The sequence below is a fragment of the Lutjanus erythropterus genome, chromosome 18, assembly GCF_056507025.1.
Source record: "Lutjanus erythropterus isolate fLutEry1 chromosome 18, fLutEry1.hap2, whole genome shotgun sequence".
NCBI classification, from domain to species: Eukaryota; Metazoa; Chordata; class Actinopteri; order Lutjaniformes; family Lutjanidae; genus Lutjanus; species Lutjanus erythropterus.
This window is the reverse complement of record NC_139334.1, coordinates 7,773,246-7,796,369: the sequence shown is the minus strand read 5'-3', so window position 1 is coordinate 7,796,369 and position 23,124 is coordinate 7,773,246. Positions and strand designations below refer to the sequence as shown.

At 38.0% G+C, this 23,124-nt stretch overlaps 3 protein-coding genes across 4 annotated transcripts in view; all 3 read right to left on the bottom strand.

Moving 5' to 3' along the window:
- arhgef10 (Rho guanine nucleotide exchange factor (GEF) 10) overlaps positions 1-2,398 on the bottom strand; it is a 60,825-nt gene extending 58,427 nt beyond the window's left edge. For both annotated transcript variants that reach the window (XM_084741973.1, XM_084741974.1), the window contains exon 1: positions 2,247-2,398. The gene's annotated coding sequence lies outside the window, so the exon portion shown is untranslated. The remainder of the gene's footprint in view (positions 1-2,246) is intronic.
- Positions 2,399-4,622: 2,224 nt separating this feature from the next.
- On the bottom strand, positions 4,623-7,786 carry cln8 (CLN8 transmembrane ER and ERGIC protein). Its single transcript, XM_084743143.1, has 2 exons — positions 7,158-7,786; positions 4,623-6,331 (listed from the first exon to the last, which is right to left on the bottom strand). The coding sequence occupies exons 1-2, from the start codon at positions 7,695-7,697 to the stop codon at positions 6,005-6,007; spliced, it is 867 nt and encodes a 288-aa protein (XP_084599269.1). The 5' UTR covers positions 7,698-7,786; the 3' UTR covers positions 4,623-6,004.
- Positions 7,787-19,093: 11,307 nt separating this feature from the next.
- Positions 19,094-23,124, bottom strand: part of dlgap2a (discs, large (Drosophila) homolog-associated protein 2a) — a 69,993-nt gene continuing 65,962 nt past the window's right edge. The window contains exons 11-12 of the mRNA XM_084742348.1: positions 22,263-22,423; positions 19,094-21,422 (exon numbers count right to left, since the gene is read on the bottom strand). Of these exons, the coding sequence (XP_084598474.1) occupies positions 21,212-21,422; positions 22,263-22,423 (372 nt within the window). The 3' untranslated portion in view covers positions 19,094-21,211. The remainder of the gene's footprint in view (positions 21,423-22,262; positions 22,424-23,124) is intronic.

The following is a 23,124-nucleotide window of genomic DNA, read 5'->3' as shown; positions in this document are numbered from 1 at the left end:
GTGTCTCTGTCTGGGAAACTGTTTTTTAACTTTGGTTGATTCTGTTGATTATTTACAGTAAGTTTTTCAAAGTGCAGCAATCAAACACGGTTTCAATGCTAATTTAAATTTGAAACAGTAGCTTGATACTACTCAAAGGGAATTTAATGGTAGTTTATTGTGGACTCGATAATTGTGTCATCTCTAAATTACAGCATGCAAAACATGTGGTTTAAAAATTAGACATAAAGACACAACAACTTCCAACTTTGTTTAACATTTGAAGCTGCATAAAGAACAGTATGTTGAGACTGTTGTTAAAACTGCATTACATTTGGTTGACAGTGCTTTTTTAGTACCTGAAACTCAAAGTTTGGGACAATGGGACTTGACTAAGTATTGACTTGTGACTTGCAACGTATGGTAAGGTGCATACTAAAAATATCTACTATGCACTACATCTATAGGACATGTTCCCACTGCAAAACAAGTGTGTGGTATTTGAACAATTTCACACATCCACCTGCAGGAGAGCAGTGGCTGTTCTTTCCCAGCTGTTGCTGAACTATGTTGCTAATCCATGTTTTATCTCAGTGGATCATTGGTGGGATGGTGGTGGGTGGACAGTGAATTCATAACTGCCTTTCTAAAAATGAATGGTATGCTCCTCTGCTCTACCACTGTGTACTCTAACACCCCAAGCTTAGTCACGGTAAACAGAAGGCATTTCCATGAGCCGCTATAAATGGCAAAGTAGAGTTACTACCTCGTCACAATTACTTTAGCAATTAGCAATTCCTGGCATTCCTCCACTGGACTGCATCTGTTTTCACAGGCTGTAACAATGTCAGGAGAGGATATTGCAGTTGGCTATACTCCATGTTTTCATGCTAATGACAAAAGTATTGATAAGATGCTAAAATACTGTCTCCCCAAGCATCTACATAACAGATATGGCCAAGAGCATTAGCACTGACTGCCAACATCCCTTTCCTCGAAACACCAATAGTTTTGTCCCAAAGGTGAAAACACTGCCTGCAAAAGCAGCTGTGGTCTGATGAAGAAGGACTCTGTGTCTACATCACTTACATGAGTGCTTACATTAGGAAACTGCAGTGAATTTGAGCAAGGAAAAACTGATGTGTGTTCCCGGGACAGCCTTCACTAGGTGTTATTACAGTAGGGGAGGCATTAAGCATCTGTATTTACAGCCAGGCCACTCTGGTTATTTGCTTAACAAATTACCAGTGGAGATTTTTGTGTACATACATGTGTGTGTTACCCCCTCAGTGCTCCATCTCACCCATGTACTGGCTGACTGAACATGGACATGCCTGACACCAGACAATACAAATAAAGATCAAAGAACTTGTCGTATTTAATCATTTTTGGAGGCTTGGCTAAGCTTAAAAGATTCCTGAAAGCACTTGTATTTTGCTGTGCAGGAAGGCAACTTCTAAGGGAAACAGTTTAATTAAATCATGGTTTTACTACCTGTTTAGACGGATCTTCCAGTTGACTGAAGCTGTGCAGTGCTTTCACTGAGGAATGCTATGCATGACTACTTGAATTTGTAGTTAGGCTGACTGCTGCAGCCCAGGAAGATATGCACACTTGTTAATAATTTTTGGTGAGCTTTGGGTGAGGGATTCTTATTTTTTCTATGTAGGGATATATATTTTGCATATATTAAAAATTATGGTTAGTATCAAATGGCAAACTTAGTAGGTCTTTTCAAGGCGAAAAGTTACCTTGCACCTGCAATAGCATCCATGAAAAGAGACAGGGGGTTCAGAAAAGTATGACATTGTGCCCAACACTATCAAAATGTAACATTACAAAATAAAAGCCTGGGAAAATGTGTCATCCTGTTCAGTTGATTTATTCAGAAATAACGCCGAATGTTTAGATGACACATTTAAAGTTTTTGTAAGCGTTCATTTCGAGATTAGGACGCATTAATTAACTAACTACACATAAAGGCGTGGAGAACGGCGGTGTCTGTCTCTCCTACAGGAGATAGTTGACAGTGTTGGCAACTTGGCAGAGTTAGCTGAGACGCCACGTTATAGCCATCTCCCAATACACTGGTTCAAAAAACAAAAACAAATTTATGTCACTATAATACACACTTTACGTGACTTTTAGCAAATATTTAACGTTAACCTAACGTTACGTGCTACTCACCTGAACTTACAGTTAGCCAAACTTGATGTTAGGGAAATTTAAAACTTTGTCAGAAACTTACAAAAATGTCCTCAACTCACCATTTTCTGACTTTTCCCCAGAAGAATTAGCTTATTCCTTCGCTGTAACAAAGTGCAAGTGTTAAACGTAATGCATGTGAAACTTCCACACAACTTAAAACACATCAAAACAGATCCAGTTTTCGCTCAGTATCCTTCTGACTTAACCCTCTTCGATACAAGCTGACTCCATCCATGAAAACCCCTTTACCGACTCTAAACGGCTGATTGGTCGACGAGTCGACTTGGGAGAGCTGTGATTGGCTGCATCGCACGTCAATCAAACTTCCAACGTATTCTCCAGTGGGATCGGCTAGGATTGGAAAGACGGTCGTGTCTAGAAGGGAATTCCAAATCTGTAAAACTCTCGCGAGATGTGTACAGGTCGTTTCCTTATAATACACGTTGTGCGAAGTAAGTATGTTTAATGACTCTGTGGTTAGGCTAAGATTATGTTTAGGGACAGGAAACACTTGGTACGAGTCAGGGAAAGGTCATAGTTTGGTCAAAATGTTCATTCTCGCGAGATATTTCGCGAACCTGGGGTTCTCCTCTAGACACGACCCAGACAGAGGAGTTCCAAACTGCCCACGTGACGTGTGAGGTGGCTCCCCTCGAAACAGCTGTCTGGATATGATGGTGGAATAAAGTTTGTAGTGTCTTGCTTGTAAACAAACGAACATTTTACGCATGTTATCCTTTATAACTGGAATAGAAAACTGCAGTCAGGGACTTTGGGAAATGTTTATTTCCTTACATCACATTATACTGAAATCGTGTTGTCAAATTAATCTGATAACACGGATAAAAGTTTCTTTCGTTTCTTCAGGTTTGTAGAAAAAAAATCACATCTTCGATCCAAACTCTGCAAGCATAAAAGTGAGGTAAGTGAAAAAGTTTCGTTTCTCTATAATCAATTAAGGACAACAAAACCTGGACTGGATGCGTCAAACTCATAGATGCCTGGTCATATAAAACAAAACTAGGGTCACATACTGACGAGATAATTACTCCCATACTGCCACCTACAGGCAGATGCTCTAATTCACACAATCTTGATGAATTCAGGAATAAGTAAAACCAATGGACACAACACTGAATGTAAAAAAAAAACCAAAAAACCAAAAAACATTTTATTTTGCAACCAAATTAATGCATTTCAGAACACAAATAGGAAGTTGAATAGTCTGGCATATGGTGTCAAATTTACAGGGAATCACACAGCCATCCATCGCATAATGTTAAATCTATGCTGTCATAACAAATGTGATGCAAAGAGAAAATCCAACTCTATCTAATATTAGTAATTTTTTAGTAATGACATTGTAACATCTGATCAGTGTGTTTGTTGTTCAAATATTATTGGCCTGATAGTGACCTATCACTATGAATATGTGATTTTTCTTAATTCAAGTTGTTCTATTTGTGTGTGTGTTTGTATAGTTTTAAATACTTTAAATGAATTAAAAGTGTACATGAAAGTTCAATGCCCTGGTGTAACTTTGGATTTAAATGAATAATATTAGTCAATACATTGAAATGTTATTAATATTATTATTATTATTATTTTATTTACTCACAGGCTCTGGTACAGTTGAAGGACAAAATAATTATTTGGTTTATAAATTAGCTGATTAAAATACATTCCAGTGTTTTTATTGTTTCCTATTTTGTATTTGCGTCAAGTTAGTCAGTGAGTTTGTTTATACACACAAAAGTACAAAACAGTGTGTCTTCATCATCACGCTGACACTGGTTTCATGAGGGAGTCTATAGTTATCTGGGTAATTTTGACGAGTCAAAGCCAGTACTTTCCTTCTTACATCGGCCCATGTTTCAGATTTGAGGGGGTTTTGGATTTGACTCCGCAAAATTATGCAGATCACTGAGCTTATTGTTAGAAACACCAGGCAGTAAAATACCAAGCAAAAACTTTTTTGCATGTCTTTAACTGTTCAGTAACCAGTGCAGTAGGCTGATTCATAATGTGCTGGGGAACTTTGAGTCAGCCCTTAGGCCCAATTTAAGTAGCTGCTTAATATCCTCAAGATACAACATTTTTAACATCAATCAATACCAATAGTAAAAATAAAATGTCTAAAATTATGAAGCTTGTAAACAAAATTACATACACTAGAAATGCTGTTACTGCCAACACGCTGAGAAATGTGAGAAACTGTATCTAAAAGGATGTGAAAGTTTGCAGCAGAGTGACAATAATAGAAAGATTTGTGCCAGATGACAACAGACAAAACAAACACACAAAGTCAATATTTCCAGTACAATAAGGCCATTGTGTGGAAAAACACAAAGCAAAAATCTTATTAAAAGTTTGAACATAAAAGAAATAATACTTAATTAAAACTGTATGTGACTCATACAAAAAAACTGTCATGATCAAAATGTTACTTGTTTATTCTCTTATCAACACTGCTTCAGTTTTGTCACATCACATCTCCATTTTTAGACAAAGAGCCTTTGTGGAGTGAACAAATCCTGAGCTTTGTCCACCAACAAAACAAAGAAGAATCTGTCGAAGGCCTTTTCTTTTATGACCACGGTAAATATTTGACTCTCCACTGAAAGAGGACAGAAGCAATCCAAAGACGCCAATATGACTCATGAATGGAGTGATCTAATTGTCCACTTAGTACCTAATACCGCCAATGACCAACCCGTAGAACCTTATTCTTTAAATTTAAACCAATTGTCCTGCCTAAACTATCCAATCAGTGCTGAATGGCTGTTATCTGTTGTGAAAGTGACAATGGAGCCGTGTGTGACAAAGACTACTGCTCTTCTGTCTCCCTCGTATCGGATCTCCGAGTACACGTTACTATGCTTCCTTTACCTGATAGATCAACTGCATTATAAATAGCAACAGACTGAAAGCAGCTGTGAGTAGATAAAGATATATATAGTGCAAAACCTTCAACTATTACAGTATGTAAATCTTTAACTACTATAGATGTACATTTCTTTTTACTTTTACTTTTGAATGACTCTTGTAAGAAGTGCTGTTTCATTTATTTTTCATAATGTGAATAAATAATCAATCATATGACTGGTTAAGTGGATATTTTGCAACTCAGTGTCCTGAAGGAGACTGAAACAAGCAGAGCCTCATTCCACGGTCCTGCATGAACCACCTCTACCTGTTAAAAGCTAAGCTAATGAGGTGGAAAATTCATATTCTTTCTAAGGCAGCATTTTGATAATCATTTAATCGTTTCAGTCATTTTCCAAGCAAAAAATGTGAAACGTTTTCTGGTTCCAGCTTCTTAAATTTATATATACTGTGTCATGTATGACAGTAAATGAAGAGTCTTCAGGTCTTGGACTCTTGGTTGGACAAAAGAAGCAAGTTGAAGACATGACTTAGGGCTTGTTCTTTGGGCTTTTTTTGACATTTTATACACTGGATTCATTGATTAATCATGAAAATAATTAGTAGATTAATCAATGATGAAAATAATCATTAGTTGTAGCCCAACATCTTTTTCAAAAACAAACCATCATGAAAACTGCCTGACAGTAACGCTTGAGGGAAGACAATGCTGTAAACTTTATCAAGCTAGTGCCAGACATTCATTACTAACATTTCAGGGCTTTTTTGAACAGCAAAGTTCGCTTAAAAGAATGCATTAAAGTTTACAAAAGTTTCATAATAGCTAAATCTTACTATCATCACTCTCAAAGTGACTTCTCAGTCATTAAAAAAGAAAAAAAAGAAAGAAAACCGGCATCATTCAGATAAGAAATGACCTCTTTGGTAGCCCTCAGCTGGCGTGGGGTTTGACAGAAGCCTCAGACTGACCCTGTGTGGCACCGTTCAGGGGCGCCGGCTTGTTGCCAAAGTTCCAGTCCACCGGATTAAGCAGCTGCATGGTCTTCTTGTGCGTCCAGATGGGGTTGATGATAAACGTGAGCAGGGCAAGGCCAGTGAAGAAGAGCAAACGCTGGGGCAGGGCCACGTGGGTGCTGATTTCTCCCCAGTGGTTCAAAGTGACCCACCACATGTAATAGGTGAGCACCATGCGACAGTGGAAAGCGTGGATCATCACCCACTGGTTGGCTCTCCAAAACAGGGTGCACGCCCAACCAGCCTGTCAGGGAGGAAGAAAGATGGAGAGAGAGACTGTCAGCCACCTGCGTTTTCCTGCACTGACCATTTGCACTGTGCTGACCTCTGGACATAGGTAGTGAATGTTTACACAGAATTTCTAAACTTTGCACTATCTTGGCAACTTTTTTCTTTTTTTGAACTATCCAGTAAGTTGCTGTTTTTGAATTAAAAAACTAAAACTTATTTTAAGACATCTTTGTACCAATTTCTGTTTATGTACATTTTATGTGTGTTTTTTAAAATTTCACACTTATTTTGACAATGTACTTTTTTTTACATTTGCTTTTGCAATGTCAACCTCTGTTTCCCATGCCAATAAAGTTTGTTTGACGTGAATTGAATTTATTTGAATTTAACTGAGACAAAACGATGCTGAGGACACAAATTTCATGCTTTTACATCACATTCACATCATGAACTTACGTGCACTTGAGTCAAGAGTAGGACGACCAGGGAAAGTTTAGGTACTGGCTCAATCTTTTTTTTAAAATCAAACTTCCTCTTTCTAAGAATGCAAACTTTATCTGCTGACAATCATAAGGTACACAAGACCAGACAAAGAGGAACTGAAAACTGGTGACACTTCCAGTACCTTTTTACGGGTGCTGAGATACTAACAGGAAACTCTAAGAAAACTAGCAGCATCACAAGCAACTAGAGTCCTTGGAACTCTGCAGATGGCAAACAATAATTTGGTAACTGCAAGTTCTGCTAGAATGTGATGAAGGAAAGAAATCATGTGAAGATATAAGAGAAAGTGATGACAGGAGGTTTAACTCAACACAAAAATAATATAAGGCCCCTACCTTCAGTAACATCCAGGATATACAGGTGAATGGCGTGCTCATCTCCAGCAGCAGCGTCACCATTGGCAGATAGTGGCCCAGGGAGTCCCACACCACAGCCCCTGCATATCCTGACAGGGCAAAGAAATGGTGTGTTGCCAGCGGGAGGTCAAATGACCGAAACACCACACTAGATGTGTGTAGAGCTACATTTTCAAACACGAAGAACCCAGTGGCTGTGAGGACATTGAACCAAGACCAGTCTGCTTGTCCCGTCACTCTGTCTCTGCTCAACGCAGAGTCCTCAGTCAAGGCCCGGAGGCCAGCTACGGTACTCTGGATACCAAATACTGCCCGAGTTGCTGCAAGGTCCCAGAATACCTTCTCCTTAGCTAACAGGGAATTGTAAGTGCGGGACAGAGCCAGAGACAAGAGGTGGGAGAGGAGGAATACTGCTGTATAAAAGGCAAAGCCCAGGCCAATGAGCTGGAGACGGTAGTCCCAGGAAAAGTACTCTGCACTGGGCGGAGGAAGCAGGTTAGCCTGCTGGTGAGGATCCATGATGTTTGAGGGAGGATGCTGGCACTCAGGCTGAGGGGAGGCTCAGCTGCAGGTGGGCTGATAGATCCATGGTGTGTGGTTCACCCACAAAAGCTGCAAAAGAAAAGTCAGACAGCACATCATCCACTGAACACAAATTAACAACATTAGCCTAAAATTACAGCTGCAATGATTAACTGATTCTTTATATGAATAGTTTTCATTTATTTAATCAGTACAATATACTGAAAGTACTGAACTAAAAGTAGTCTGCTCATTATGCAGAATAGGCCATTTCATAATATAATATAATATCATGTAATATAATATAATATTCTGGATGATAATTATTGATGGAATTATTTATTAATCAAGGGGCTCATTTAATGACTAGATAGATAGATAGATAAATGACTTTATTTATCCTGGAAGGAAATTAAATTGTCATAGCAGCCAGATACATTAAAATATAATAAAATACAAAGACAAAAATATGCATAAGATGTCCAAGAACACAGTTAAAGTACATCAAAATGAGAATAAATAATGTGCAGATGAAGGCACAAACACCTAAGATCAACAGACCTCAAACTAAAGCTGTCACAATACCAAAATTTTAAACTTTCATACAACACTAGTATCGGAAAGTGAGACTCGATACTATGAGAAATAAAGAAGAAGAAAAAGTCATGGGCACACAAAATAGATTTAAAAATAAATAAATAAAAAATAAAACATAAAAAAAAGACAACCTGCACACAGGACTGGTACAGAAACACTAAACACTGTCTAATTTTTGTCAATAAAGACTCAACTGAACTGAGGTCTTGAACAAACACTTACCACTTTGTTTTGGTACTTGCAATACAATCAAATGTATGGATCATATCGTTTTACAGAACATATATTTACGACGACTGGGCGGTTTAATCTACAATTATGCATCATTTATTAGTCGTATTATAGTATTTTTTGTATCTTGAGTCTGCAAAGTAACTTAAGTCATATAGTAAATGTAGAGAATATTTCCCTCTGAGATCTAACGTTAGTGGACTATCTAGTAGTGTACAGTAACTTAATATAAACACTCTGTGAAGTACCTCAAAATTGTAGTTATAGTTATTTTCCACCACTGGAACAAACAAAGTGTACACCGAAGAGAAACGAGCGAACTTTTCCTGCACCAACTCAGTATAAACAAGTTAAGCAGCTCGATAACAAAGTAAAAAAGTATCGTTTTATAGATTTAAGCCAAAGTCCTTTAAAAAAAACACGAGACAGTCAGAGTCAAGTTTCAGCCTAAACAGTAGCTCTGGTGTCAATTTGACACAAAAACCAACCGCGACGACAAAAGGAGTGGCCGACTAACAAGCTCACACAACACGAACAAGACTGAAGCAGTGAGTATTTGTGAGTACAGACGAGCTAACATGCTGCTCATACATACCTCCCTGAAGTGTCTGTACTGGACACGATGTCCCCGGTACTGATGGTGCAGCCTGACTGCTACAACAGGAAAATTCACATCACACGACTTCAATTTGGTCATATGACCTCCAAACAGGAAGTGACGCCCGCTTCAAACTTCCGGACATCCCATTGGTCAACGCCGCTCTGAACTGTGGTAGCACCCCATCCTATTGGTTACCTCCCAGGTCGTTGTTTGTGAAGCGTGATTTGGCCTCTGTCATGACGCAATACACTCACAAGTACTCAGTGGTGGAGGGAGTACTCAGATTTTTTACTCAAGCTAAAGTAGCAGATCATAGTCTGAAAATACTGGTGGTAAAAGTTACGAATGAAATAATATTATTTATGTAATAGTACAGAAGTATTGTCAGCAAAATGTAATTAAAGTACCAAAAGTACTTCTTATGTAGAATGGCTCCTTTGTACAATATCAACAGTACAGCTATTTTCTGCAATAATTAGTAATAATAGTAGTCTAATTCAGCAGTGCATACAGTCATCAATACTGCATTTATTTATTTATTTATACTAAACATTTCAACCAACCTATACTCTGATTTCTAATATTCTTATATCTTAAAACACTTATTATAAGACTCTGTCTTTTAGCATTTTTTCTATATGTATATTATTATGTATATATGTATACTGTTGTATGATGTATGTATTTTTACATACTCATCTCTATTTTCTTATAATTTCTATTTTCTAATAAATGGGAGCAACTGTAATAACACCAAATCCCCCCCAGGAGATCCATACAGTGTTTCTGATTATTATGATTATTAAAGAGAATAATATTATTCTGTTCTTCTGTTCTTCCTGTAACAGGCTTTTAATGTTGTACCTAGTCAACGTGGAGCCAGTTTTAGATGCTTTGTATGCTACTGGTTAGATTAGTGATACAGCACTTCATCACCACTTGTAAGTTGCATAAAATAGACATGTATGACAAAGTTTACTTAAGCACAGTACTAAAAGTATTTTGTTATCTCCCACCACTGCAAATACTATATACACCAAACACAAAACAAAGACCACAGATTCAGCACAAATGTAGCATGAGGCCTGTTGGTAGACCTACCTCATACATGTTAATGTAATTTTTTTTTGCCTTGAAGGGAAATGTGTAAGGCATTAGACAATTATATACAATGTTTTGCATATAATAAATGTTACATATTGCACAAGTATGATGGTATAAAGCTACTGTAATACAATGTAAAAAGAGAAATGAAAAGGAAGACATGTTCCAAAAGATAAAAGGGGCATATTATTATATTTAAAAGTATACATAATTGCCTGCTGAAAATATTGTGAGATCATAATTTAAGTTACAAGTTTGCGATTAAATTTCCATTTGTTTTCTGCAGGGTTGCAGGACACGGTGTAGCTTACCCTCTCATGCACTGGGCAGGAAACAAGGTGCACCCTGGGCAGACTGCCACGGTGATAACACACACTGACACACACAGATAACCACAGAACTGTTGCAGGAAATCCACAGAGACATGACAGACTTTACACACAGAGGAGCTGGGTGGAACCCAGGTCCTTTTTGCTGTGATGTGACAGTGTTTGGTTGGTCTTTCAAATTGGGGAAGTACTATCACAGTAATATATCAAAGTCTTGAACACACCACTCACTTGGGCAGTGGTCAGAACTGATTAAACCTCGTAGCCGAATAGTAAAATGTTTTTAAGTAATGACAGAAAGTCAGCAACTCCTTTGATGAATTAGTCAAATAAAATCTTTTTGGTGATAAACGAAGAAAAATGTGATGAGAAATCCTACCAGTTATTTGAACACCTCTTGAATTTCTTTCTTTGTCCAACAGGGGGCAACCTTGTCTTGTATATATTTCCGATTGCAAGAGCGAGGCCAGGGGTTTAAGTTAAGTTCTCTGAAGTTTTTAATGGAAATGACACAATCCCAGTTAATGAATGGCTGCTGGATGGCTGATTAGTTTTCGTCTCTCCCCCAGATGAACTTATTAACTACAACAAAAGCATAAAACCAAGCAGGTGTTTAACTGAAAGAAAAAACATAAAGTAGTAAGACATTTTTTCAGCCTGCTTTTTAAGGATTGCCATCTTCCTGACACCCCTGTCAAATTACACCATATTATGTGCCTTACAAAGACACTGAAGGTTAAAATTTTGCATTAATGAAAACTTTTGGACCTTGCAAATTTCAGGGTGCAGACAGCTTCCTTTTCCCACAAATTGAACTCTTATTAGTGCATGGTGTTATGGTGACTTCATGTCATTCCCAGCATAGTTTTGCCCAACTTAAACCTGAGAAAAAGCCAAATGAGTCAGAGGAATCGAAAACACCAGTGTCAGGGGTCTTTAAGACTTGTTTTGATGATTTGAAGTTTGAAAATACAGTTATGATACGCTGCAGCAAATCTTAATATTCTTGCAAACAAACCTCTAACCTCCTGACGTGTAAGTATTAAGTCTACTATTGGATATTATTTATAAAAAGGTATTTAATGATAATAGCTAACACAAATAGATGTACTGAAAGAAAACTAGCATCAAAATCAGCATCAGACATTGATATTTGTCTGCAACACCAAAATATGTAGTGCTGCCAATAAAATCAGCATGGCTACAGTGCATAAAATCTGCTGTTTTCTTATGAGGCTTAATCAGATTACCATTTTAATAGCATGTAAACCTGTCTGTTATCACCATGAAAAATATGATCAAAAACAGCAACCAACTTTATAACACAATATGCCATGATCTGCAACAATTTTGGCACTTAGGCAAACATATTTTCATGAGCATCCTCTCTGAGAATTCCTTTTTAGAAAAACACCACATCAGTGGTGCGTGTCTCCATTCTTATAAAATGTCTTTGAACAGCGCAGTTTTTGATTTGGAGGATCTGATCTGAATATTTTCCTGACAGTAAGTCTTTTGCAAATGCAATATTTTGTTTGATTTTAAGGGATCAGATTAAAATGTGAGTTACACTGATTTTTCTGGTAGCTATACTGTATATACTGTATGTATGTATGGCATCCAGAGCACAGCAAAACTGAAATCAGTGATAGAATCTCAGATTCTCCCCATTATTTGTTTTGTGTTTTTTCCTGTCCACCCCCTACTTGCGATGCCCGATACACGCCCGGAAAAAAAAACAAACAAACAAACAAAAACATCCCCAGCATGGCTTATGTTATATTACACTTAATACCATGTCTTTTTAATGAAGAATTTGAAAATGTAAACAACATTTATCAGGGCATTATACCTATGATTTGTTGACCTCTACAAATCAAGATTCAATAATTTAACATTGGCATAACCATTAGCACTTAAAAAACTGTTTAAATTGAAAAACTGAGTCGAATTGTGACCTGAAAATTGCAAGGCAAATCAAATTGTGGATTTGGAGAATTGTGACATCCCTACTGCAGACTTCCAGAACAGCGTTCCCAAACCTGGACTGGGAAACGAAAATGTTGCATATTTTACCTTTAATTGATATTATATTCTATTCCAAATCACTGGTGACTGTCCTGACTCACTTAGCCAAGAACTGTAAAAGTAAAATGCACCATTTTCTCTGACAGATGATTCAGAGCTACTCTTCATCTTTATCTCATTGCTATTTTGGTTAGCAGCCTGGATACAGATATAAAATGCATGAAATGTCAAGAACACTTTGATATATTTATTGAGGTTTCCTCCTGTGAGCTAAAATACTACCACTGGGAATACTGTTGCTATCAGGACAAGAATTAGATATCTGTATGCTGTAGTTTGGTGGCTGACTGTGAAATGTAATCTCTTGGCAACACTTAATTTTACATGCCCCAAATTGTATGGTAAAGAAGTGATAATTAGCAAGGAACTTATCTGAAATTTCCTCCCTAACCTTCATCCTGTGATGTGTCCTTTCAGTCTGCCCTGCATATGTGTGTGTGTGTGTGTGTGTGTGTGTGTGTGTGTGTGTGTGTGTGTGCGTGTGTGTGTGTGCGTGCAGCTCTTTCTGCAGCTCTCACAGAGATAGAGACAGTGATGTAAGTGCAATTTCATATATGTTATTGCCAATTATCACCTACTTATCATGAAATTAAGGACTTGAAAAATGAGGCATTACAAATTGTAAACATCAATATTATATATAATAATATTTTGCTATAACTGCCACAATAGTACAAAACTAAGTTTATGATTTGATTTTTAAGAGTAAACAGGCAGACAGGCAGACACAGACAAACTTTTCCAAACTTTTTCTCCAAAAATTTAATTGCAGAATTATTTACATTGGATGACCTCAGCAATGATCAAACTACTCAAAGAGGCAAAATCTTTCAATCGCTCTGCTAGGAAAGAACTGAGGAAAATGCATATGTCGTTGCAAACTACTGAAATAATACAAAAATAACCCAATGATACGGTAACTTGCACTGAAACACACATTGAAAAATGCAGATGTGATAGACTTAAATAAATACAGAACATATCAGTGGGACAGTGTCATAATTTTTTAACAAAAAACATAATAAATAAGCCTACATTCAGAATCAGTATTTCGCATGCCATCATATCAGCTTATAAAATAACCATAACAAAGTAAAAATGACAACAAAACATGAGCAAATGCAGAAAATAGTCATGTTTCAATGAAGCATATATTATATATTTATATATCTATATATATTTCTTTACAAATAATGAATATTTGGCATTATATTCATCCTCACTATAGATATGATATACAAGAGATGAAAATAGTTTTAGCTAAACAACTACCTTTTTCATTTTATCTAGTAATTATAGAGTGGTTTCACATTCCAAGTTCAAGGAAGTGTTGTATCAGTCTATCTCAGTGAGTCTGACGCTCTTTCCACAGCATGGTTACGAAAAAGTCCCCTTGAAATTATTTCACATCATGGGCTCTAGAGTTAAAAGCAGAAAGACAGTCGTACCAGAAGTGAGGCCACAGATGTCGAGCTGAAATGATGAGAAATATGTGACTAGGAATGGAAGGCGATGGCAAGAATGGATTGCTTGCATGAAGTTGGTGCTGTGTGGAGTAATGATTTTACAGTATGCTGGATAAGTCAGATAGATGGCACTTGTAGTTAATTGCTGCCCTCATGACATTTAATGTGACACTGGTGCAATTTTCTGCCCTTGTGGTTTGCACAGGGTTTTGGTGGGTGACTAGTTGTTGAATTACCATATTTAAAAAAAAAAAAAAAAAAAAAGAATAATCACCAAGTGAGGAATCCTTCAATGCTCACAGACAGGATCACATGCACACCACACACGTGTACATCAACCAAAGCAATCCAACATAAAAAAAAACAAAACACTGAAATAACAAGGAAGTACAAGATAAGGAGGCCCTTAACTTTAGCTGTTCATCTAAGAGTGTGTTCAAAACTATTTGGGGAAAAAAAGAGTAAAATAAACAACTTTTCATCCATGGAAAATTATTTTTACTGGGAGAAAAAAACTTGACCCAACCTTTACAGCAGAGATATTTTGTTCATAGTTTAGAACATGGCTCTGAAAAAGGAGGGGAGACTGGGGAGTGCTTCAACACTGCGTTAGTTGTAACCCTGTCAAAAGAGCTGTGATGATGTCACCAATATCGTACACTCGCATTTCCTTTTTGAGGTCACAGGAGAATTCACCATATTCATACTCAGGGTGAGAAGCTCAAATGCTGTACTGTTACCAAATTAATTAGCGACTGAAAAGACAATGTATAGTGAAAAACAAGAGGGACATGGGGCCATATTTCAAAGTAAAACAACATATTTGATAACCCGTTAGCTATCGTTACGCAACAGGTAATGTTAACATTCAATGACATCCTCGCTAACATAACGATTTGATAGTGTTACACAACAAGATAGGAACGGTCTAAATTAATTCTGAAATATCAATGCAATAATTAATTCACGTCTTTCCTATTGTATCATAATATTAATTAGGAGATGGTTGAATGCTAATCTTAGCTGTTGTCTAACGGCAGAAAATGGGTTATCAAATATGTTGTTTTACCTTTAAATATGGCCCCATGCTCCTCCAGATGTTCACTATCTATCGTCTTTTCAGTTCATCCATAAATTTGAGCAAATTACCTCTCATTGTCACATCTAACCCCAGCTATTGTTACAACTCAGCCATGTGTAAGTGCAGGTTGTAACAGTGGAACTCTTTGTATTTGACATGACCTTACATAATCTGTCATTGCGCAGTAGATGTCAAATTGAGTTTCATTTGTAGAAGACAAACACGCGTACCATGTATCAAAATTTGAGAGCTCTTTGACAAGCTTCCACTGAGTTACTGATGCTCAAACAAAAAGAGTTACTACCATCCCCGGTCTCACCTACCATATTCATTTTTAAACTGAATAATCACATCAGCTGCTTTCTGACAAGTGAGGAATCACATGCATACCACACTCATGTACATCAACCAAAGCAATTCAACGTAAAACATCTGCTGAAATATCAAGGAAATACAAAATCACTCTGTAAGGATGCTCGTACAGCTGGTCATCTAAAAGTGTGTCATACCTATTTCGACAAAAAAAGCAAAACCAAACAAAAAAAAACAATGACAATCTAAACCCAGCATATACAGCCAAGAGTTTTTTTTTTTATAGTTCAGAAAATGGCTGATAGATAGTCTTCCAAAAGAGTTTTTAAAGTAAATGTATGGTTTCTTTCAGGCCAGTTCTTACTTCTAACTGTGACTGTAAATGTACTAAAGTCTGTGTCTCTATTGCGCAAATCCTTTTCAACATTTTCTGCTCCCTCCTGACTTCTGAAACTAATTCCACTTTACTATTTGAAACGGTTCGTTCATGGTTTAACTCAAAAAAGGTCTCACTGCAATTAAGTGAATACCTCTTGGAGGAGAAAGAAGAGATATGCTTTAAACTGAACCAAGGTGGTGGATACACTTCATTTTTCTCACAGCCCTGATCAATTTGCATACAAGAGAAACTCCTCTGTTATTTCAGTGACAGCCTTCAGTGAAACTAGCAGAGCACAGGCTGATAGAAAGACGTGCAGTGCTGCTGATGCTTAAGTTCTACAGTACGGGCCACTATTCAGCAATACATTTATCAACACAAGCTTTGAAGGGCCTTGGAGGCTGTTTGCTTGATCTCACCAAGGACCCGAAATCTTACATAAGCTGCTTTGCTTAGTCAAAGGCAGGCTGAAAAATACCCAGCACAGCGCCGAGCGATCCTCACAGAACAGCCTTCCAGCTACACAACAGCATACAACACCAGCAGTTTGGGGCTCAGTGCGGAGCTCTCGTCTCCTCTAAGCCAGCATATGTCAGGCCGAGTCTGTCTCTCTCCCGTCTGCCTGCCACTGTGGCAACAGCAGGGGAACGTCTCTGCTCTGCCAACTGCCTGGCATCACACACCCAGACGCTTTCCAGAAACCCGCTGTCATACTCTTAAAAGGTCCCTGCCTCTGCAATGAAAAAACAGCAGAATTATAGATGGGTGTGTTTTAAAAAAACTTGTAATCCAACACTCAGCCGAGGGCTATTGAAAGCCCAGTCTGTAAGTGAAGTATTGCACTGCATGATGCACTGAGTTTGGTCACTTGGTGATTTGTTGGACAGAATATATTTCTTTGCTCTCTGGAATTTATTGTCTGAGCTCTGCTACAAGACAGTATGACATCTAAACAATGTCTCATGTATTCCGATACAGTGAAACGTTACTTTGAACACTGGGAACAAATCTATACTATATTTATCTATACTTCGTCATGATTGTTAGGAGTTTACCAAAGATATGGTTTAACTATTTTGATTGCATTTTATAAAAAAATACAATGTGTAGCACAAAAAAGTGAATTATATGCTATGGTATCTAAAATATGTTTCAACAGAGTGCTGATGACATACTCTCTTATTAATACATTTTTGGAAGAAGGAGTTCTTCAAGGAGAGGAACTTGTTTATCAAGGGTTCTTTGTAACATAATATAACAGGATCTCATCAGAACCCCCTGGGAAAGTTCTATAAAAACCCTTCAAACATAAAAGGGTTTTTGGTAGAACACCCAGGATGGGTTCTAGATGGAACCCTTGGATATAAAAGGGTTCTCAGTAGAACCCCATGGGCAGATTAGAAACTCAGAAGGTGGAAAGGTTATGGATATAACCCCTAGACGGGACTTTTAGACCATCCAACCATCCCCGTTCTGAGTGTTGCTGAGTTGGTTCCCAGCTGGAATTTTTTTTTTTTTAAAAAAGCAGGTTTTCCTTGGCAACCAAAGATGGTGTGTCATATTTTACAGGTTGCTGTGCTTTGTGCTGCGCCCTCTGTTGATGACATCCTTGATTACGATGTTCCACTTCCACAACCTGTGGAAATGTGGGCTCGTTCACCATACATTACCAAGGTTCAAAGGATCTGGAACCGGTTCAAGAACCAGAGCTAATTTGGTTGAAACGGCCCTATAGAAGACCCTGGGTGGAACCATTAGACCAGAGAAGACTTCTCTGTAGAACTTCTCATAGGGACGTTCGAGGTGACACCTTTCACAGATGGTTCTAGGAGTAACCCATCATGCTGGGTACCAAGTAGAGCTCTCTGAAAGGGTTCCAAGTGGATCCTTGGAACCTTCCACGTTTCGACCAAACTTTACAAAAGGTTCCACCAGAAACCAAAAAGGGTGGAGAACCCTTTGTGGTTGTAGTTGGCACCTTTATGTCTCAGAGCATAGAGACAATGTGTGTGTGTTTGTGTGTGTGTTTGTGTGTGTGTTTGTGTGTGTGTGTGTGTGTGTGTGTGTGTGTGTGTGTGTGTGTGTGTGTGTGTGAGTGTGTGTGTGTGTGTGAGAGAGAGAGAGAGATGCAGGTCAGGCCACAGTTGGGTAGTAATAGGGGAAATCAAGTCACACTAACCCCAGATTCACCCTGTCTTTTCTGAATATGTCAGCACTCTGCTACAAAAACAAGATACACGCACACATATCAACAACACACAGATACACACACTCACACAGCATATTCAAATCCAGAGAAATGTACTTTGTTGTTACTGCTATATGATAAATCTATCTGGTCCTACCCATAGTAGACACTTTCACAATCACTCAACTGAAAATTTCTAAGTCATAAAAATAGATTTTTAAGTGATGGTTGGCTGACAGCGCATTATGTTGCATTGATTGTTTATCTAGTGCTGTATTTATTAAATAAAAAAAAACAGCACCATTTAGTTGGTTGATTATCCAAAGTATTTACCAATAGTCTGCAGGTCAGTGATTTGAATATAACATTGGCAATACAGTAAGGACTGATGTTCTAGTTATTGGCACCAAAGTTTGATGATAAAGAGCAGCAGAACTTTAGCTTTTGCTCAGAATGAGTTTACCTGGAACTAAATTCCACTGGAGACTCTTATCCAAGGCCCCATAACTTGACGTTTTCCACTTTGCATCACATACAGTACTGTACCATGATTGGGTTGCACCAGCTATTTGTAAAACCATTACAAAGTCTAAATTCTATGTATCTACTTTCAAACTAGGGATTTACAGAATCAGGTTATACCATAAAAGCTTTAAAAAATAATGTCTTAGCTAGTAAATGTTCAATAATTTACACATTTACTTATGTAGCCTGCATGTCATGAGCATATTGTCATGTAATTTGAGGTGTGTTGTGTTCTTTTACTAAAATGTAATCTAAAATCTTTACTAAATGACATTTTGATCATGTGTCAGATGAGATATGTCTATATCTTTTACTCTCCAGTTTAAAGGGGACAGCCAGTTGCTCTGTGCCCCCATTAATTGAAACCCCAAGCCCTGAAAACAAAAGCCCATTACTCCGAAGACCCATTGTTACGAAAATACACACCGACTCTCTAGAGGATTTTGCCCTTTATATCTTAATTTCTTTTGATGTGCAAACATCAGGCGTCATTGTAACAATAATAAACATTTGTTAATATATGAAATATTCACAGTTTGGTCAGGTTTCGGCACCAAAACCACTTAGTTAGGTTTGGTAAAAGATCATGGATTGGGTTTAAATAAGTTTGTTAGTTATGTCGTTAAGTTACATGCGTATGTTTGAAGCAACAAGGATTTGCTTTTGGGATATTGGACTGTTGGACAAATGGGCTTTTGGTCCAGTGGTTTTTGGGACATTCAGGGTTTCACAATAACGGAAGATATTATAATAACAATCGTATAATACTGATTTAAATGGGTCATATATTAGCAAGCTAATTTTTTATTTTTTTAGTTGGTTCAGTTAGCTAGATTACAGTTACACCTGACAGTGTGTGCAGTATTTTGTAACAACTAAGCCTTAACTATAGAATTTGTTTGCATGGTCATCCTGTTTTAATGTGAAAATCAACACTTAAATTATAAGTACGCTCATTTTGAACTTAAGCTGGTGCAGTTGGTACGTCTCAATACTGTGATGGGAATCAAAGGCAAATGTTAACATTGAGCCAACTACATCATGTTTTGACAAAATACCACAAAGTGGTCTGCACAGCCACAGACAGTTAATACATACTCCTCATGTATTTCCTTTCAACAGAAGATTTGCAAAGTTTTAGTTATATGGGACTTGCTGCTTACATCCCCCTGGAATGTCTTTGCCCCAATTTTGTTTCATTATTTTCCAGCCTTTCCTAGAGGGAGTGACTGCAGTAATGATACTGCTGCAGGAGACTTTCAGCAACACAGAACTTTTCAAGAAATACGAAGATTACAAACCACTTCTTGGATTAAAGAAACTAGTAGATACTTTGTTTTTGTTTTGGCAGTTTTTCTATCACTCCTCGTTAACTGTAGCTGAGGGCACTACTTGAAAGGGCCTGAGAAGTATATTGGATGAGAACACAGCTGTATGATTTTGTGTGTGATCAAGCCACTGTATGTATGCGACAAATCTAGATTTTCGCCAAAAGCAATAGAGAGGGCAGGCAAGCAGTGGACATGAGGGAAAAAAATAAACATAATGAATATTCTTCCCGCTCACAATTCAAAAATACAACAGTACTATTGTGAACTTGGGTATGTACATTTCCCTTGGAAATAGAGAGAATTGTAATAAGTGCATAAGTGCATTTGTCTACACATTTTGATCTAAGGAGTTACACAAACCTTCATAGTTTTTTTTCTACTGCATTGACATGATGAAAATGTTGGCACAAGACTTGCATGTTTTCAGCTTCAAGTAAATGTCAATATTTGAAAGTTGGCAACAGGAACATGAGATATATAGGAAAGTATTTGAAATGTGCATGTTAATGAGCTGACAGATGTCATTCTTCCACCAATCCAGACCAAGAAAAATGTTTGACTACAACCAGATTGGGTAGAAAGCTGCATTTTTCAACACTGACCAGTCCAGAGCTTATAAGGGCTGCCTGAATAACCTTGAATGGGTGATCAGTGCCACATGCACATAGTTGAGGTATTTCAAGCATTGGCACTTTTAAAAGTTTTGAACTTACAACAATTTTGTGATATTTAGCTTGTAATTAACATTTACCCCAAAAAAGACTAGTGAAACAAAACGAATAATCATAATGTAACCTTAAATTATTAAAAAAATACCGAAGGGTTACTAACTTTGACCATTTTCGAACAACTTGAAATAAATATAATTTCTCTCATTTGCTCTTTTTAGCTCAAAGGCCTGGTTGCTGGTAGGTTTTCAAAGCTGCACTTTTTAAATGGCACTTTGCAAATGCTGAAAAACTACAGACGTACCCATCCAGGAAGTTGGATGAGGGAGCTTGTAGGCTGGGTGTCATGATCACCAGCAAACCAAGGAGAAACCCAACCGACCCATGTCAGACATACATTTCTGCTAACACTTATTCTGGCAATGGGAGAAGAGGCTTGGCACATCCTACAGACCGATGGTGTTGGCGATGGGCTCTGAGGATGGCTATCGAGATCAGACAACAGATGGATAAAGGAAGAGTAGAGAGAGTAGCAGTCTAGAAAAAAGGCTAGTTTTAAAGTTGTTTGAACGTGGGAGCAGAGAGACGCGTCTGCCCCGGACCCTATCTTCTCAAAGTCTAGTCTGAGCCTCAGGAATATAGATCTCAATGCTGTCTGCTCGCTCCGAGGCTGAGTTCTGCCGGAAGGAGGCGGCCCGCTTGGCAGCCATGAGCCGCCGACGGGCCTCCTGCCGGTGCCTGTCTGGGAGGTCCAGGGATTTCTCCCTCGTTATCATACTCTTCTGTCGAACTGTCTTCTTTGGTACAGGAGCTGGTGGCTTTAAGAACAAGACAGAATAATTAAGGGATGTTTTATTACAATCATCATAGAAATACATGCATGTAACAAAATACAGTAATAATTTAAAGGGATAGTTTATTTTTGAAGTGGGGTTATATGAGGCACTTATCCATAGTTATTGTATTAAGTATGGGAGAGCAGAACAACGTATAGCTGTTGACAGGGTCAGCAGCAACATGTGGTAAACTGCTGTTATACAAACCAGATATTGCTCTCTCCAAAGCCACCAGACTCCTTTAGCAAAAACAGTTATTTTAACTCACAGAACACTACAGGAGTTTCTGGTGTATCACTACCTCAATCGGTTGTTTTTTTGTGTGTTAATGTGTGACTTTTATTATTATATTTATTTTAAAATGTTAGTTCTGATTTATGGAAGTCACAAAATAGCGCACAACAAACTAACAGATCAAGGCAGCGGTAGACCAGCAACTCCTGTGTTCTGAAAGGTAAAATGGTTCATTTTTCTAGTGGAGTGAGGCTGGTTGGAGAGAGTGATATCTGTCTTTTGTAGGGTCAGTTTGTCTGTTTCCAACCGAAAAGACCATCTGACAGCAAGCTAAAGCAGTGGAAATATTCTAAATATAATGTGTTTAAGCCACCTAGCATAAATTTATAGGTGGCTAAAATATGTCTTGCTGCAGACCCAGTCCACAGCAGTTCATTGTTTAGCTTCCTTAACCAGGACTCTTGCTGCTTCTCCAAAGTGGCGGCGTGCCAGCTGCCATCTACTGTAGCAAATGTACTGACTATGGATAAATAACTCATACAACCCCACTTGAGAAAATCTGTATTATTCCCTCAAGGCTGTCTGGGTTCAGTGCCCCACCTTCTTCTCTGGGCTGTCTATGGGCCTCCAGTTGTTGTTCTTGATCTGCTGCAGCTGGTCAAACTTCATGGTGACATCGTCGATGGAAAGCTGCAGTAGGTCCCAGAACCCAGCCAGGTCCTGAGAGGTGGGCCGCGGCATGGCACTGGGGTCCTACAGATTTACAATAAAGATGAGATTAATGCCTGTGGTCACAGATTAATGGTTCAGTGCCTGGAATCCAGACAGTAACCACTGTTACGCATGAACATACTGTACATATGCAGACAATAGAGTCATCACTATTTATTGTACTTCATCTCAGATCCACTAGATGTCCTTATCAGACTCAAAACAGGAATGAATACCAGTTTTGGAGATTTAGGCTGAAAGGAGGGATAACAACATGTGATGGAGACAAATTCTGTCTTTTTTCCATGAATGAGCTCAGAAATAATAAACTGCCTTTGTCAGCTCAGTCCTTTTCATCACTCGGTTACTGACGTGAAAAGAAACATCAGATTGAGGAGCGCCTCATTGTCTCAGCAGCTGGTCTGCAGTTTCTGCAGGTTTCAACGAGTAATGAGATTCTTTGTTAATACTTAATGTTTATGATAGAATTTTGAGATAACATTCAAATATATCAAGCCAAATCTTTTTGTTTGGGCTGTTGGGAATGCTATCAGTAGATGATGAGAGTGATAAGTGAGTAAATGAATGCTACTAGAAAAAACTGCACCTACCTATTTCAGCAAGTAGCTTCATAGTAGGAAATAAAGTTTATAGGTCGATGTAGTCTTAATCAGAGAACAGTAATATACATTTACATTGGCAAGTCAAAATATTTGAGCTGTCAGTGATTCACATTTTGTTCT